The following is a 16240-nucleotide window of genomic DNA, read 5'->3' on the forward strand; positions in this document are numbered from 1 at the left end:
TAACATAAGCTAAATGAGGTAGAGACAGAGAAGTGAACAGAGTCATACATTTGAAGGTGAGAGAGTAACAAAAGTAAACATTTACCTGACAGACAAAGGTGGCATTAACTCAAAAGCATTATGAACAAAATGAAATTTTTAATTGGGAAAAATGTCCATTATTTTGAGGTTATCATGGGATAGGAATATGAGTTCTAAAAAAACCTCTGATTTTTCAAATATAATTAAGCATTTTTAAAAATGGACTTCAAGGAATACATGTAGCATCTTTTTGAAAACCTTCATAATGAGGTCTCCTCTCTTGCTTCAACCATGGTAATTTATCACTTCAGTTATTATATTTGCTTGCCTGAGGCAAAGCTATACATCAAAATAAAGGATGTTTATTGAATTTTTGTTGTATATGAGGTAATTCACATAGCCATTTTAGGGCTTACCATTTTTACTCACTGTTTTGGGGCTAAAAGTAATTCGGTTAAATCTCCATATGTTTATGAATGAGGAAACAAAGCCCCAGAAAGGTAGCAGATAGCAGACTGTGGGCATGTTACGGACGCGTGACACAACCCAGAGCTTAGGGCTTCTAACTTGAAATTCACTGTTTTCCTATGACTGACAGGACCAAGAGCCTGTTGGGCTTCCTGCTTGCTTATTAGTAGCCTCCTTTCTACTTCTCCTTCTTTTACTCTTTTTCCTCCCTTCTTTCCTTCCTTCCTTCCTTCCCTTGCCTCCCCCTTGCCCCCAATTCTTCCTTCACTTCTTGGTTTGCGGGATCTTAGTTCCCCAGCCTGGGGCTGAACCCATGCCCTTGGTAGTGGAAGTTGCAGAGTCCTAACCATAGGACCACTAGGGAATTCCCTAACTCTTCTTTCCTTACTCCTTTTCTTTCTGGATAAGAAAAACTCGAGGAGAACAGGTTATTAGATGATGAGGGAGCTATGAAAGGAGAGAATGCAGTAGGGGGAGGGGATATAACATTTAAAGAAGCAACTAGTTGTAGCATGTGAAAACTCCATTGCTAAGCGTGGACATGAGCAGTGAGACTGGATATTTTGCTTTGTTTAAGAGAGAAGCATATCCACAATAATTAATAGGTGTGAACTGATTCATTAAATATGAAGTATAGGCTTTGTAACAGAGGGTAACTTTGCCACTCATAAGTCATTTATTATTCTTTTCTTTAAGTCTGCAGATCTTTGTAGAAAAAAATAAGAATGCATCCCTATATTTAGGGACAGTGGATAAAATATTTTCAGAAAATGAGATATTTCAATGGAAATTCTTGCCTAATATGTCACCGCTTTGAAAATGATTAAAGAAAATGGGGTCTCCCCCAGCAGAGGCAGGTACTTTGACTTGTCAAATTTAGGTTGGACATTTTCTCTTAGTTTGGAACTGCCACAAAATGAGCCCTTTCATGTCCTCAGTAATACCAAACCAATGCAATCCATCTGTTCTGCTAAATTATTTCTAGTTCCCTAACCAAAGGCACTGCTTTTTCATGCATTTTATCATGATTTTATGCCCTTTATTATATTTTACAAAAGGTTCTGATTCCTCCAGGGCCAATGAGAACTGATTAGGACACTGGCCTCAATCCAGGCTTTGAACACAAGAGGGGAAGGAATAGAACTGTTTCCTTTTCTCCCTGCTCCTTGGCAAAAAAAAAAAAAAAAAAATCTATACAGTGTGTGCACTCTGTGTGTGGGTGGGTGTGGGTAGGCTGCGTTTTATCCTGTTGCAGAATGACTTTGTAGGGCATGTTCAGAACATTCCTTCTGTAATCAGGTTGCATTAACAGGCTTTAATTCAGAAAGAGCACTTCTTTAGGAAAGAGCCATGGTGTGTTGTGAGACTCATTGATACGGTCATCTTGAACAACATTAGTCAGACTTCAAACCTGAATGTACACTGTTTGGGGCTCTGATACAATGAAGAAGACCCGAGTCCTCAGGTGCTTAGCACAGCGTAGACAATTAGCACAGAGTTCCTTTCCTGCTCTGTAGGAAGAAACTACTTGAGTGCAGGTCACAAAGAATGGAAATAGAGGAATGATGTCCTACATCCTATATCACAGGGTGTCTTTACTAGGAAATAGGACGAAGAGCTGTGAGTTTCCTTTCTCAGACCCATACTGGCAAGGTATTTAAGATCTGCGTTAGGCTGTCTAGTGAGAAATACCCGGATGGATGCCCATGCCATCCTGTATATGCATTGAGTGTCCATACACTCAGAATTCTCAAAAATTCTTTTGAGAATCATAAGATGATTCATAGGTCATCATCAAAAGCATAGATGACTTTAGGTAGACATACTGCCGGCTAAATATCTCTGAGAACGGAAATCAGTATCGCCCTACATTACAGTTATCAGAGCACTTTATCCTATTTTGTGACTCATTATACTCTTGACCTTTGGCTCAAGAGCACATCATGAGAGAGAGCGGAAGGAATAAAGGGTACACAGGAAATAGAAAATATGGGAAAGGATTAAACAGGACAGTCTATATTTAAGCATAAACACATCACTTAATAAATTACTGATGATGATACCAGAAAATGAAAACCGTTGGAGACTTCATTTTGAGAGGAAAAGTAGAATGTGATGAATTTAAGATCTCTGATGATAGTGAGGCAAAACGAACTACTCCAGGATTTACTCAGTGTTAAGGAAAAAGGAGAGCTGTTCCTATTTCAGCATTTTTACTTAGTCATTCACGGGGCTCCCATAGCAGTGCCTCTTAGAGATATAAATCTTAGAACGCGTTTTCTCCAGATCCTTTCTCCAGGTAGAAGCCGTTTTTCGTATTGAATTGGTTTCCACTGCCCTCTTTCTGTAAAAACATGTACACCTTGTTCGTGGGTCTTATTCTCCAGTGGGCATAAAAGCAGAAAGGATTGTGAAGAATTAGTGCTTATATCTTGGGACTTCCCTGGTGGTCCAGTGGTTAAGATTCCATGCTTCCACTGAAAGGGGCATGAATTCGATCCCTGTTGGGGAACTAAGATCCCGCATGCCATAGGAGGAAAAAAAAAACTAGAACAATCAACAACAACAAAAAAGAATTGCTATTTATATGTAGTGTAAGGATTTTTTAAAAAACACATTCTATAGTAATAAAACGAGCCAGTGTAAAATATTCCCTAGGAGTCAAAAAGAAGTGTAGAGAGGCAGGAGAAAGAAATCAAAGGGAAAACTTGTGCCCTTTGTTACATTTTAGTGATGAAGGGGAGACTAGGGTATAAACCAGGGAGGAATACTCTTAGAGTAAGTGGACTGCCAGGAGATCCAATAAGTCCATCCTAAAGGAAATCAGTCCTGAATATTCAGTGGAAGGACTGATGCTGAATCTGAAACTCCAACACTTGGGCCACTTGATGCAAAGAGCTGACTCATTGGAAAAGATCCTGATGCTGGGAAAAATTGAAAGTGGGAGGAGAAGGGGACGACAGAGGGTGAGATGGTTGGATGGCATCACCAATGCGATGGACATGAGGTTGAGTAGGCTCTGGGAGTTGGTGATGGACAGGGAAGCCTGGCGTGCTGCAGTCCTTGGGGTCGCAAAGTTGGATGCGACTGAACTGACTGACTGACTGAAGCAGGCTGGGCCAGATGCTCTGCCCTTACCATTAGTTAACTGATATTCCACAAGGGAATGACTGAGGTGCAGCAGGTGTCCTCTTAAGATTTATCAGCACTTGAGCTACTGTCAATAATTGAATCTTGTTAGCAGATTATTTTTCAAGTGTGTGATTGAGCGTTCAGCGTAGTGGGGTTGTGGGAGAATGAGAAGGGAGTTAGGAGATGCATGGAATGTATGGTATGTGAATATATATGACTAGTTTGTGAAAACATAGAGCTGTACTTATTGCTAATGGTATTTAACATTATACCAGAGGCAAAAATTCATTGTAGAGCTGAAAAATGTCTTTATGGGAGAGGGGATGGAGCTTTCTGCTGCTGCTGCTAAGTCGCTTCAGTCGTGTCCGACTCTGTGCGACCCCATAGACAGCAGCCCACCAGGCTCCCCCGTCCCTGGGATTCTCCAGGCAAGAATACAAGTGGTCCAAATGTGGGTCTGATTGTTAGCTAGAGCTGGCTTTGTTTAAGATATGGATATCTCGCCGTATCAGCATGTAGATGTCAGTGGCTATGGATTTCATAGACTCACAGAAATGAGAGCGGGAAGCCCTGTCATTTCATGGTGTTCATTATTCTGCAGACTGGGACTGGTTGCCACAGTCTGGTTTTCAGTGTGCTGCTCGTTCCAATTTTAGATGACTCAGACCATGGAGTTACCACCGCTTATCTTGGGGGATTTTCCACCAGCTGAGATCTCACACTTAAAATGTTTCCCTTTAATAGAGACTTTGAATTTTCCTTTTCTCATTACTTGTCATTCTGTTTCTTTGATTGTTCTGGTCTTCCAGAAACATTTCCAAATGTGATTTTACCAGCGAGCCATCTAGGTCGGTAACATGTTTGTTTATTGACGAGAGCATTGGCTGACCAGATGGCCATCATAAATTTGCCCTAGTCTTCAGCATTACCTGCCTGGTTTAATTTCAGCATTTAGACCTACCTGGGAATAATTTCTCTAGAGCATATTTTTTTATTTTTCTAGAAATGTAAATGGGGTGTCAAACATAGGGAACTTCAGTGCTTTGGCAATGAAAACGCCATAAGCATTTGTTTATTTATTCAGCACATAATGGCACAGTGTCAAGAAGTTTCTGTTTTCCATCATTCCTATTACCTTCCTGTTACCCCTCAAGTCCCCTGCTATTCCTCCCACACTGTGAAATGGTGATTTATTTTCAGTGACAAGCACCACTAGCCAATAAACTTCTAGGAAGTATCAGTGTATCAAGGTTCTTTTCCCTGAACCTTTTGCCCCCTTTGAGAATCAGACAGCAGCAGCATCACCTGAAACTAGGGAGACTGAGTGTGGAATTTTCTTGGTCCTGAGAGGAGTTGTTGTCACCTGATGATTTTATGTCAACTGGTAATTCACGGTCAGGAACATGAGAAGACAGCATTCCTTGAACACACTCTCTTCGAATTTTACTGTAGTTCTCTGCTAATAAATTGCCTTACAAATGTCTTGTTGTGATACATATTTTTGTTGTGATACATATTTTAAATAAAATATTAACACTATCTGGGTAATTTTAGGAAGTATAGCAATTTTAAAAATAAGGCTAATTAACTTCATACACCAGCACGGTGTTTACTGGTTTAAAAGATTTGTCAACTGAGAAATGTGACCAGGAAGAACGCTTTGTCCACTGACTGAGCCTTAACTTACGTGCAGTTTTGTCTGTGTCGAAGAATCATTCTTTGTTAGCTAAGATGCAAGTTTCTGCCTAACATGGATGTAGAAATATTGATTGAGTATAGAGTATCTCAAATTATCTTTGATTAAATAAGAGTTATTGTTTTTGTTCAATTTCCATTCTGTCACAGACTAATGCTTCTATAAAATACATTCAAAATGAGATACTACAATAATGAAATAAAAATTGAAGACATACACGATTATATCTGATTGAACAGACGTTTAAAATACTCTGTCAGGGTTTGCTATAAAAGTTTCTCAGTATTTACTCTCAAGTCTATGTAGACCTCATCACAGACCATTCTGTTCCTGAACTGTTATCATTTCCCATGTTACATATTTTGAATGACATTAGTCTAGATGAACACTACCGTGAGGTGCACACACATGATCAGCGTATGGGGAATAATCAAATATATTAATGTATTGATGTTTATGTCCTTTTAAGAAACAGTAAGGAATCTGTTTCAGCAGCTTCTTTAGGTGAGTGTAAAGTAAGAGTTTAATGAGTTTACTTCTCAGCTAAGCAGTAGTTCCTGTTTTTAACTACATACTTTTACAAAGGAGTTAACTATTAATTATTACCAAATTTTTATTAATTACTAACTTTTTATAGATATCTTTTTATGCCAAAGAAGAATATGTTTTATGTCAGTTGCCCATTTAGGCTTAAGCAATCCATTGGATCTGAACTTTGTATACACTCATTTTTCATGGCTTATTATGGTCCTTTGTTACGCAAATCAATGCCGCATTGCTCCATGATGAAACTCAGCCCATTATTAATCATCTTAAATGTGACTTGGGGTCGTATTTTCTCCTAAATGTTGTCAGTGAAGTACGGTAGACTTCTGCTGTTTTCTTTCAGCGAATTCAAGGTCGAAAAGCCAGCCTGGAGGAAATACAGCTTGTTCATTCCGAACATCACTCACTGTTGTATGGCACCAACCCCCTGGACGGACAGAAGCTGGACCCCAGAACACTCCTAGGTCTGTGTGGGCCTCCATTCTACTGGGAACAGCACATTCCAGCACCATCATTAGTCAGTGCTGCTGTCAGTTCAAAATACTTGGCAAGCAGTGTGATAAAGAGCTCTTCCAACAGCCGTGCTCTGTGGAACGGGTGGTCTACGATCTAGCCAATGTAGAGTAAGGAAATCCTGCTTTAGAAAAAATGACGGTGCAGGTTTTATGATGGTGACTTTTATTTGAATAGCATTTGTGTCACCATGTGGTAGTTGATGGGAGTAAATGCATTGTGAAGTTTGTTTACATTTTTAATCTAAAATTTTTTTTTCACATTTTTATGTGAATTTATCTTCACCTTTCAAATTCATTTTGTGTCTTTCAGTTCTTTTCTTCTATGACCTTAACACACAGAGGGCACAATATAACTTATTTTAAGTGAAAAACTCCTTATTACTATACCTAGAACCCTGTATTTTATAGTAAGATTGCATTTTAAATCTTAATATAGTCTATGTAGTACATGTTTTAGTTAGGGAATCAAATAGTAGTTGGCAGAAGTAGAAAACTAATAAACCTAATCTTTAAAGTGTGATTTTTCTAAACTTTGTTATCAGATTTTGAAATCAAATTTATGTTTCACTGCTTTATGTAAACTTTGTATGAGTGATAGAATCAACAGTATTGAAAAAAGTTCATGACAGAAACATTTTAGCTGAAACAATTCTGTTAATTAAGTTTGTTAATAATCTTTTATAATAGAATAACAATGCATGACATGGTGATGTATGCCCAAAAGATTATGTTTTAACTAAAAATGCATTTTAGGACTTTTTCTTGAAAGTCCCTTTCTTTCCAGTAAGCCTGTTATGTCAGTTCCAAATTATTGGACTCTCTCACCCAATTCAGTATTACTTCAAGATGATTTTATGTTAACTGGTCCTAAACAATTTGAAAGCAAGTAGATGACATGTCGTAGACAGGCATCTTAGAAAGCAATTATGAGGGGAAATTAACAGTCACTAATTTTAACACTAAAAATCTACCCTTTTAAAACAAGTGGCAGGCATCCCTAAATTTATGAAGTAAGCATATATAGTTGTGTGTGTGTGTGTGCGCATTTATGTGCATGCAGCATGGGGAGAAATTGACAGATAAGAGAACACAGGAAGATTACTCAGTTTTTAGAAAACATTATGAAAATTTGTTGAAAGACAATTTGTATAGTAGAATTAAAGTTATATATTAACATAAAGCAAATGAGTCCATCTAGATATTTACACTCTGTGTGTTTTCTTTTTTCTGTTGCTGGAGTCAGTCTCTGCACATGGAGATTTTTACATAAAGTAATTTTTGCTGTGGATATTGTGCAATAAATTTCCTTATTTTAGCATGAGTTAATAATTCCACCCAGTGTACCAAAATGATGAAGTAAACCAGACAATAACTTGCACAGTCTGCTGTGGTCGAAATATTCATGCATTTTAAGGATAGGAAACTATGTTCATTTTTATTATTTCTTAATTTGGTTAGGAGAAAACAAGTAGAAAGCTTTCCCCATTTCTTTTTTTTTTAACTAGATCTCAAACTTTGAATTTAATTAAGATAAATTTACACGTAGGTGTTTCAGAGATGTTCCACGATAACCATAATCCACGTATTAAGAAAGAGGCCATATTTGTAAAAGAAATGAAGTTTAAATTTTGGCAGCTTTGAACTGTTCTACTTATAAAACATGGCAATACCACTTTTTACTTTTTTTTAATGAAATTTGACACTTTTGAGAAAAGCTGATTTTCTCAAAACATGCATATCATTTAAAGATTTGAATATTTAGAAATGAATTCCAATGTATAATTTAGAACTTGGATAATAGTCCCATTCAAATACGTACGCAATAAAAGCACCAACTATCAATTATTTGTTTTTTTTTACAGTCTTGTCCAAATAATTTGGCCATTTATTTCATTAGTTTTGAATATTCGACGTGAAATAAAATTCACACAGTAGATGATTTCAGAATCAACTGTAGATACACACGTGGTGTTCCACAGGCACCTCTCAGGGTCAGTGCAACAGTGTCAGCCTTGTGTGCAGGCTCTGGGGGTAAAAGGAAATCAAGGATGTTGTATTGCTTAGTCTTGATGTCTAGCACTAAATTCAGATTTGATGATGCTTCTGAACGACATCAGTTTTCCCCATCAATTCAGAAACAACTTCTTCAATTCAGGGTCTAAATTTAAAATCTTGTTCTTTTAAAAGTTTAACTTCTCATATTTTTTCATTCTTTATGAAATTTGAATTCTTGGGGCTTGTTTTTTATTTATATCTCAAAGACCAAATTGAAGCTGCCATGTATGATTGTGTAGAAATTCGTAACCATCGAGATATTTTCTCTTTATCCCTTTCTTTTACTCCCACACTTCCTGTTCTTCCTCTAATCCCTCCCAACACAGATGGTGCGGGAGGGTTTGTCAGTGTACACACATAGTAAATTGAAATTTATTCAATTCTATGAATTTTCTGAGTTTAATTGATACTACTACTTTCGACAGTTATGTTCTGGTGTTAGGAGAAAGGATTTACATAAAAATTCACTATGACCAGATTCATCAGTCTTTGTATCATGAAAGACATCGATAACTTATAAAATAATTAGATTTGAAAATGGGCACCATTTATCTCTTTAAATACCCTAGACCCTGTAAGATGACACTTTTAAAACATTCTCTCCAGTCATTTCTGGTGAGAGGTTTTCCTGAGCATTAATGTTCCTGTCCTTTTCACTACCAGTTTTCATTATCTTGTGGCTAACTGGAGCTCAGTCCATGGATAAGGTGATGTAATGTTATTAAAAAATAAATCAAGTCAACTCAATGAAATAAGCTTTTCTTACACACTACTAAGTTTAAACTATTGATTAATTTGATTGTTTAGTATTATTTAAACAGTGCTGAAGTAGATTTTCAAGTATTATTTGTCTTCTATATTTACTTAGAGTTTAATCATTTTTTAAAATTAGTTTAAAAATTACTTTATTCCATTGTAATATTACCTTTAGCCCTTTTCATTGACTATGGAAGGAGAAGTTCAGACATTAAAATATACATTATTTTTTATTTTAATTTCACATATGAATACATCCTTGCAAAATATTCACTGATAAAGAATTATCTTTGTTATGAGGAACAACTTAATAAAACTTTTTACCGTGCCCCAAGCTATCCATAAAAATGCTTATGTATCTTTTAGTGATATCAGTATCCCAATTTTAATATTTTTTCATGATTTTTTTTTTATGTTGACTTTTTGTCTTTTTTCCGTTGGAAGTCCTTATATATTTATAATGAGATACCTTATTTTTTCATTGCACGTAGATATTTCTTTATAGTTTTCCATCTGTTAGCAGTTGCATTTGAAAACTCAACTTATACAGTTTATTGTTTTCGAAATAAACTTTCTTCTCTGACAGCAGAATCTATTTAGACTTTACTGACATGACACATAAGATTCATCACAAACCTGTTTTCAATTTTTATTATTTATTTCATTGATCATCAACAATTAGGATAAGTGAAATGGAGATTTGTACCTGGTTCTACCACTGATCTCGTCAGTGACCCATATGAATCACTTCAGAGATAGTTAACTATGATAGAGAAATGCCCACTGCCTTTCCTTTAGTTACTTTGTAAGAGACAAGTCTTGGAGCTTTAGGAGTGGTAATTTTGGTTTTTTCCATACATGTAGTAGGTAATATAGAAAAATGAAGTGCTCATAATCAAAAATGATTAAAACTTCCATGAAATCTCAATTTCAAGAGATAGTCATAAGTAAGATTTTGGCATTTACTTTAGATTCCCAAAAGGTTATCCTTTTTAAGATTCTGTGACTCTTTTGTTTAAAATATTGTGAATATTGGAGAAACTTATCATATACTTGGTCTCAGCTATATCTGAAATATTTAGAATTTAAGGGCGAGTCTGTATACTTAGATAAAAATTTTCATATTTGGAGCATGTGAAAAATGAGAGTGTATTTCACAAACCTTGTAGATTAGAGTATCACATTAGAGAGATACACTTAGGGAACAGCTGAGTTATATATGATAAATAAAAAAGATACTGTGATATATTGTAAATTGTGTAGGGCAGTTGAAAAAAAATCTTGAGAATCAAATTTCATAGGTATGTGTTCGTGTGGGGCAATAAACTCTACAGGTAATAATATATGTATATATATGTATCAATTTGCTTTGAGTTCTTAACAATCTAAAGTCTGATCAGTTTCCCTCTGAGTCAAATGATAAATACCATGTGACATAATATTATGTATTAATAAAAACCCAAAATTTTAAAAACTATGATTATATTCAAATTTATATATTTTTCATGTCTTTTTACTACGTAGGTGACTCCTCTCAAAAGTTTTTTTCTTCATTACCATGTGGTGGACTTGGGGTAAGTATCAGTTTACTGGTTTAAAAAATTTTTTTATTAGAGTCTAGGCGATACCCAATGTTGTGTTACTTTCAGGTGTACGTAAAGTAAATCAGTTATACATACACATATAGCCTCTTTTCTTAGATTTTTTTCCCATGTAGGTCATTACAAATTATTGAGTAGAGTTCCCTGTGCTATATAGTAGGTTCTTGTTAGTTATCTGTGTTATATATAGTAGTGTGTATATGTCAGTGCTAATATCCCAGTTTATTCCCCTCCTTTTTCCTCTGGTAACCATAAGTTTCTTTCCTATGTCTGTGACTTTCTGTTTTATAAATAAGCTTATTTGTACCTTTTTTTTTTTAGATTCCGTATATAAACGATATCATATGATATATGTCTTTGTCTGGCTCACTTCACTCAGTACAGCAATCTTTAGGTCCATTCATGTTGCTGCAAATGACATTAGTTCCTTGTTTTTATGGCTGAGGAATAGTCCACTGTGAGGCTTCCCTGGTGGCTCCGTAGTAAAGAATCCACCTGCCAACGCAGGAAACATGGGTTTGATCCCTGGGTCAGGAATATCCCCGGAGACGGAAATGGAAGCCCACTCCAGTATTCTTGCCTGGGAAATCCCATGGACAGAGGAGCCTAGCGGGCTACAGTCCATGGGGTTGCAAGAAAGTCAGACATGACTTAGCGACTAAACAACAATAGTCCCTTGTATGTATGTACTGTATCTTTTAACATCCACTCCTCTGTTGATGGACATGTAAGTTGCTTACATGTCTGGGCTACTGTAAGTGGTGCTGCCGTGAACCTTAGGGGGCAGGTATCTTTTAGAATAAGGGTTGTACCAGTTCACATTCCCACCAGTGGTACTCTTGCTTCTCTTTTCTCCACTCCTCTCCAGCATTTGTTGTTTGTAGATCTTTTTGATGGTAGCCATTCTGACTGGTGTGAAGGAATGCCTCACTGTAGTTTTGATTTGCATTTCTCTAATAATTAACGATGTTGAGCATCTTTCCATGTGCTTTTTTGGCCATCGGTATGTCTTCCTTGGAGAAATGTCTATTTAGGTGTTCTGCCCATTTTTTGATTGGATTGTTTTTTGTTTTTTTAAATATTGAGCTGCATGAGCTATTTTGGAAATTAATCCCTGTTGGTTTTGCTTTGTTTGCTATTATTTTGTGCCATTTTAGGGCTGTTTGTTTTGTTTATGGTATCCTTTGCTATGCAAAAGCTTTTAAATTTTATTAGATCCCATTTGTTTAATTTTGTTTTTGTTATCATTACTTTAGGAGGTGGATCAAAAAAGATGTGTTGTAATTTATGTCAGAAAGTATTCTGCCTGTGTTTTCCTCTGAGACTTTTTATAGTATCCAGCCTTACATTTAGGTCTTCAATCCACTTTGAGCTTATCTTTGTGTTTGGTGTTAGGGGGTGTTCTAACTTCACTCTTTTACATGTAGCTGTCCAGTTTTTCCAGCACCACTTAAAGAGACTGTGTTTTCTCCATTGTGTGTTCTTGCCTTTGTCAAAGACTAGATGACCGTAGGTGCCTGGGTGTATCTCTGGACTTTGTGTCCCGTTCTTTGATGTTTCTTTCTTTCTTCATGTCAGCACTTAACTGCTTTGCTCTTGTAGCTCTGTGGTATAGTCTGGATCAGGGAGCTGTTTCCTCCAGCTCCATTTTTCTTTCTCAGGATTGCTTTGGCTATTTGTGGTCTTTTATGCAAATCTTTTCTACAGTTTTTAAAATCTAATTCTGTGAAAAATAGCATTGATAACTTAATAGATATTGCATTGAATTTGTAGGTTGCTTTGGGTTGTATAGTCGTTTTCACGATATTGATTATTCCAGTGTAAGAACATGGTCTAATCCCTTCATCTGTGTCATCTTGTTTCTTTCAAAATACTCATCTTGTGAGTATAGGTCTTTCACCTCCTTTGCTAGGTTTATTCCTAGATATTTTATTCTTTTTGATGCAGTGGTACATGGAATTGTTTCTGTTGATTGCTTTTAAATAACAAAAACTTCAGAAATATATTTTTTGATTTATTTGGTCAGTTGTGCTTAAGCCTGTTTCTCAGTATAAAAGTTATTCTGGACTTCAGGATTGGCCAGATGATTTGTAGGGCTCAGTGCCACGTGAAAATACAAATACCCCTGTCCAGAAATTATTAAGAATCTCAAGATTGTGAAAATACCTAAGTAATCCAAATGTCGGACCCTGAGCACTGCAGGTTCCTGTGTGAAGCTGATTTGCTAGACATTTATATTGCTGGAGAAAAGGTAATACAAAAGGGTTTAACATAGTGTTATAGCAGATTTCAGTTTTCAATAGTTACACTGAGTATGCAGATACATTACATTCCTGGAGAAAATGGTGTAAACTTTACAAAGCACTTTGCATTGTGGGACATTTTGTTTGTGAACCTCCTCAGATCTTTTCATCTTCAGTAATTAATGAAGCCTTTTTTTTTTTCCATTTATTTTTATTAGTTGGAAGCTAATTACTTTACAATATTGTAGTGGGTTTTGTCATACATTGACATGAATCTGCCATGGAGTTACATGTATTCCCCATCCCGATCCCCCCTCCCTAATGAAACCTTTTTGATCTAGGATATTTATACCATATTTCAAAGACAAATTTGTTCGAGTCTGACAATGTATGAGGAAAAATGGCGACATTTTTGTGGGTCATTAAAGCATACCCTATAACCTATGGTCTACTTAAAGTTAACCCTTACCAATAACAAGCCATAATCCTATAGAAAGTGAAAAGTGAAAGTCGCTCAGTCATGTCTGACTCTTTGTGACCCCGTGGACTGTATAGTCCATGGAATTCTCCAGGCCAGAATACTGGAGTGGGTAGCGGTTCCCTTCTCTAAGAGATCTTCCCAACCCAGGGATCGAACCCAGGTCTCCTGCATTACAGGTGGATTCTTTAATGTCTGAGCCACCAGGAAAGCCCTCATCCTATAGAACTGAGTGCTAAATCAAGATAGGCCAAAATAATTCTAGATCAGGTTTCCAAGAACTTAGGAATTTAAGTCTGTTAAATTTTTTAGATAATTGAAGGAAAAAAAAACACAACTAGTCCTGTGTATATCTTAGGCAATTATTTTTCTATGACTAAATTTTACCCAGGGAAATCCCATATGTTTTCCATTAATTCTATCATTTCAGTGATGCTCGATTAAGCAAGGATAATCTTGCTATTCCTTCAGCTGTGACCCTGCCTTGTAGAAGTAAGAATGGCAACTATAACCAATGTCCATTTGGACATTACAGTTTACCGGCATACAACTGAGGTTTATAACAACTTTATAAAATTGTCATTATTATTAATACCACTTTGTCGATAAGAACCTGAAGGCTCAAAGAAGTTGTTTCTCCTTTGATAAACAGAATAATAAAAATAAATTTATTATTTAAAACTTAATATATAAGGAAGTTATTTTCCTGAAGTCACATATAAAAGGCTTGCACTATGAGGTTGACATGCAGCTTAGGGCCTTCAAAGCTTTCATCTTCAGCAGACCAGCCGTGGTCCCTGGAGCCCAGCAGCACGGCTGTGTGGCTAGTGCAGTGTGGTCCCCTTTGTGGCAGCTCGCCATGAGCTTCACACCTTGACTCCCAGCACAGGACAGTCGCCATCCAACATTAATCCTTGCTCATTTTTCTCAAACCTCCTGTGGAGCCAGGAGCTTGCAAAGCCATTCTAGAAAGCAGAAAATTAGCTGACTTTTTGAATGGGTCTCTTTGGCTTTTGCACTTATGTTCTGACATCCCAAGTGACTGTTTGAGGAGAATGGCTGATTATCTGCAAAAGAGGCAGAGAGTGAAACAAAGCTAATGACTGCTCTGTGGATTTGATGATCGGGAGGAAATCAAAGCTGTTAGAGAGTGGGGGTTTGATGACTCATTTACACTCATTTACTCATTTACACTCATTTACAGGTATGTTTAATTCATGACCCAGAGTTGAAGTGAGGATGGCTCTCTAGGACCCACTTCTCAAGCTTGTCCTCTGCTGTGCCTGTGGCTCACTGTCCCTTGAACACCAAGTACATCTACTCAGCCATGCTGAACCCATACCACTGACACATCTTATTCTTTAGCAAGAGCTGCTCTAGTAAACTCTTAAGGTACCCAAGGAATGAACAGAGACTGCTGCTTTGCTACAGTGGGTATCATAGATTAGCACCGATGTAATCAGTATAGTGGCAGTGAGGGTGGTAGATAAATCTAGCTTGGACAAGCAGAAGCAGGAAGAGTAAGATTCGATTAGTTGGACTCCATCATTGCTGGGAAGGGCTTGAGAGAGGCATCTCTTTTTATAAAGTTGGCCTATAGGTCTTCTGGTGGTGTTTACCTAGGTCTAGGTGAGTGTGTGTGCGTGTAGGTGTTGTGCTGTGTACATCTACACTCGTTGATGCTAGAGAACTAGCTTGATTCAGTGTTTTTGTTTCTTTTAGGAACCTTATTGTCTTCTTAGACCATCTTAGACTCCTGAGATCTTTGGTTTTGATATAAGTCCTAAGAGAAACTGGGTCCTATGGATTTGTATTAATTTTTACCTCCAGGACAGTCCAAGATATCTTAAGTATACAAAAGATATCCAGTATGAACTTGGAGTGGGCCAGCTTGGCAGCAACACCCTAGCAAGCTTTGGAAGCACTGAAATTGCTTTTGTCTTAAGGCACCCTTCTGGTTCATATTATCTAAGATGAACCCATTGGTTTAAATTCCCAAACACTTAATACTCCCCAAAACTCCCCAATTGTTAAGATAAACTGCAGTTACCTAGAATGTATACCTTGCTACTAGATGGGTTTAATTTGTACCTACTGAATGCTGATGAATTACTTGACTTTTGAGGGGCCTACCTGGGGCATTATGAAGTTAAAAAAATCTCTACTACTTATTTGATTTTCCTATAGAATGGCCTGTGATTATTTGCTCTGGTAGTTAAATGGGTGAGTGGTATCTAAGGCACTTTAAAGTGTACTCTCCAGAATGGTGTTTTGAACAACGATCTCAAGGTCTCAGAATTCCTTTGTGTTTGGTTCTCATTTTGTTTCGTTACTACAGCATGACTCACTTCTGATTACTATGTGATTGCACTATAGGAAAATGCACCAATTGAAAAGAGCATTTTACCAAACCCCAGGCCTTGGTCATCATACAGTGAAACAGATAATTAAGGGACTCTGGAAACAAAAGCCAGTGCCGGACCACTTTAGTTCTCACTCCTCAGGGTATTTCACTAAAAATAGTGATCATTTTCCTGGCCATCTGACCTGCTGCTGTGTGAAGAAATCTTGAAGTCATTTCTCAGCCTTATTTTTCCCTCTTCACTTGATAGGCCACAAAAAAAAAAAAAAAAAAAAAACCACAAAAGCAAGGACGAGCAGGCTTTTATGATAATGTCGTCATCAGCTCCCAGCTTCAAACACTTCTGCGGCTTTTGAGTTGTCATTTA

General features: G+C 36.9%; 1 protein-coding gene across 6 annotated transcripts in view; it reads left to right on the forward strand.

The window, feature by feature from the left end:
* HDAC9 (histone deacetylase 9) overlaps positions 1-16240 on the forward strand; it is an 896685-nt gene that overhangs the window by 632655 nt on the left and 247790 nt on the right. For 5 of the 6 annotated variants that reach the window (XM_061165031.1, XM_061165032.1, XM_061165033.1 and 2 more), the window contains exons 15-16: positions 6207-6327; positions 10714-10763. In XM_061165031.1, the coding sequence (XP_061021014.1) occupies positions 6207-6327; positions 10714-10763 (171 nt within the window). The remainder of the gene's footprint in view (positions 1-6206; positions 6328-10713; positions 10764-16240) is intronic. The other variant, XR_009696639.1, reaches the window with a different exon arrangement.

This window comes from Dama dama, chromosome 18, assembly GCF_033118175.1.
Source record: "Dama dama isolate Ldn47 chromosome 18, ASM3311817v1, whole genome shotgun sequence".
In the NCBI taxonomy this organism is placed as follows: Eukaryota; Metazoa; Chordata; class Mammalia; order Artiodactyla; family Cervidae; genus Dama; species Dama dama.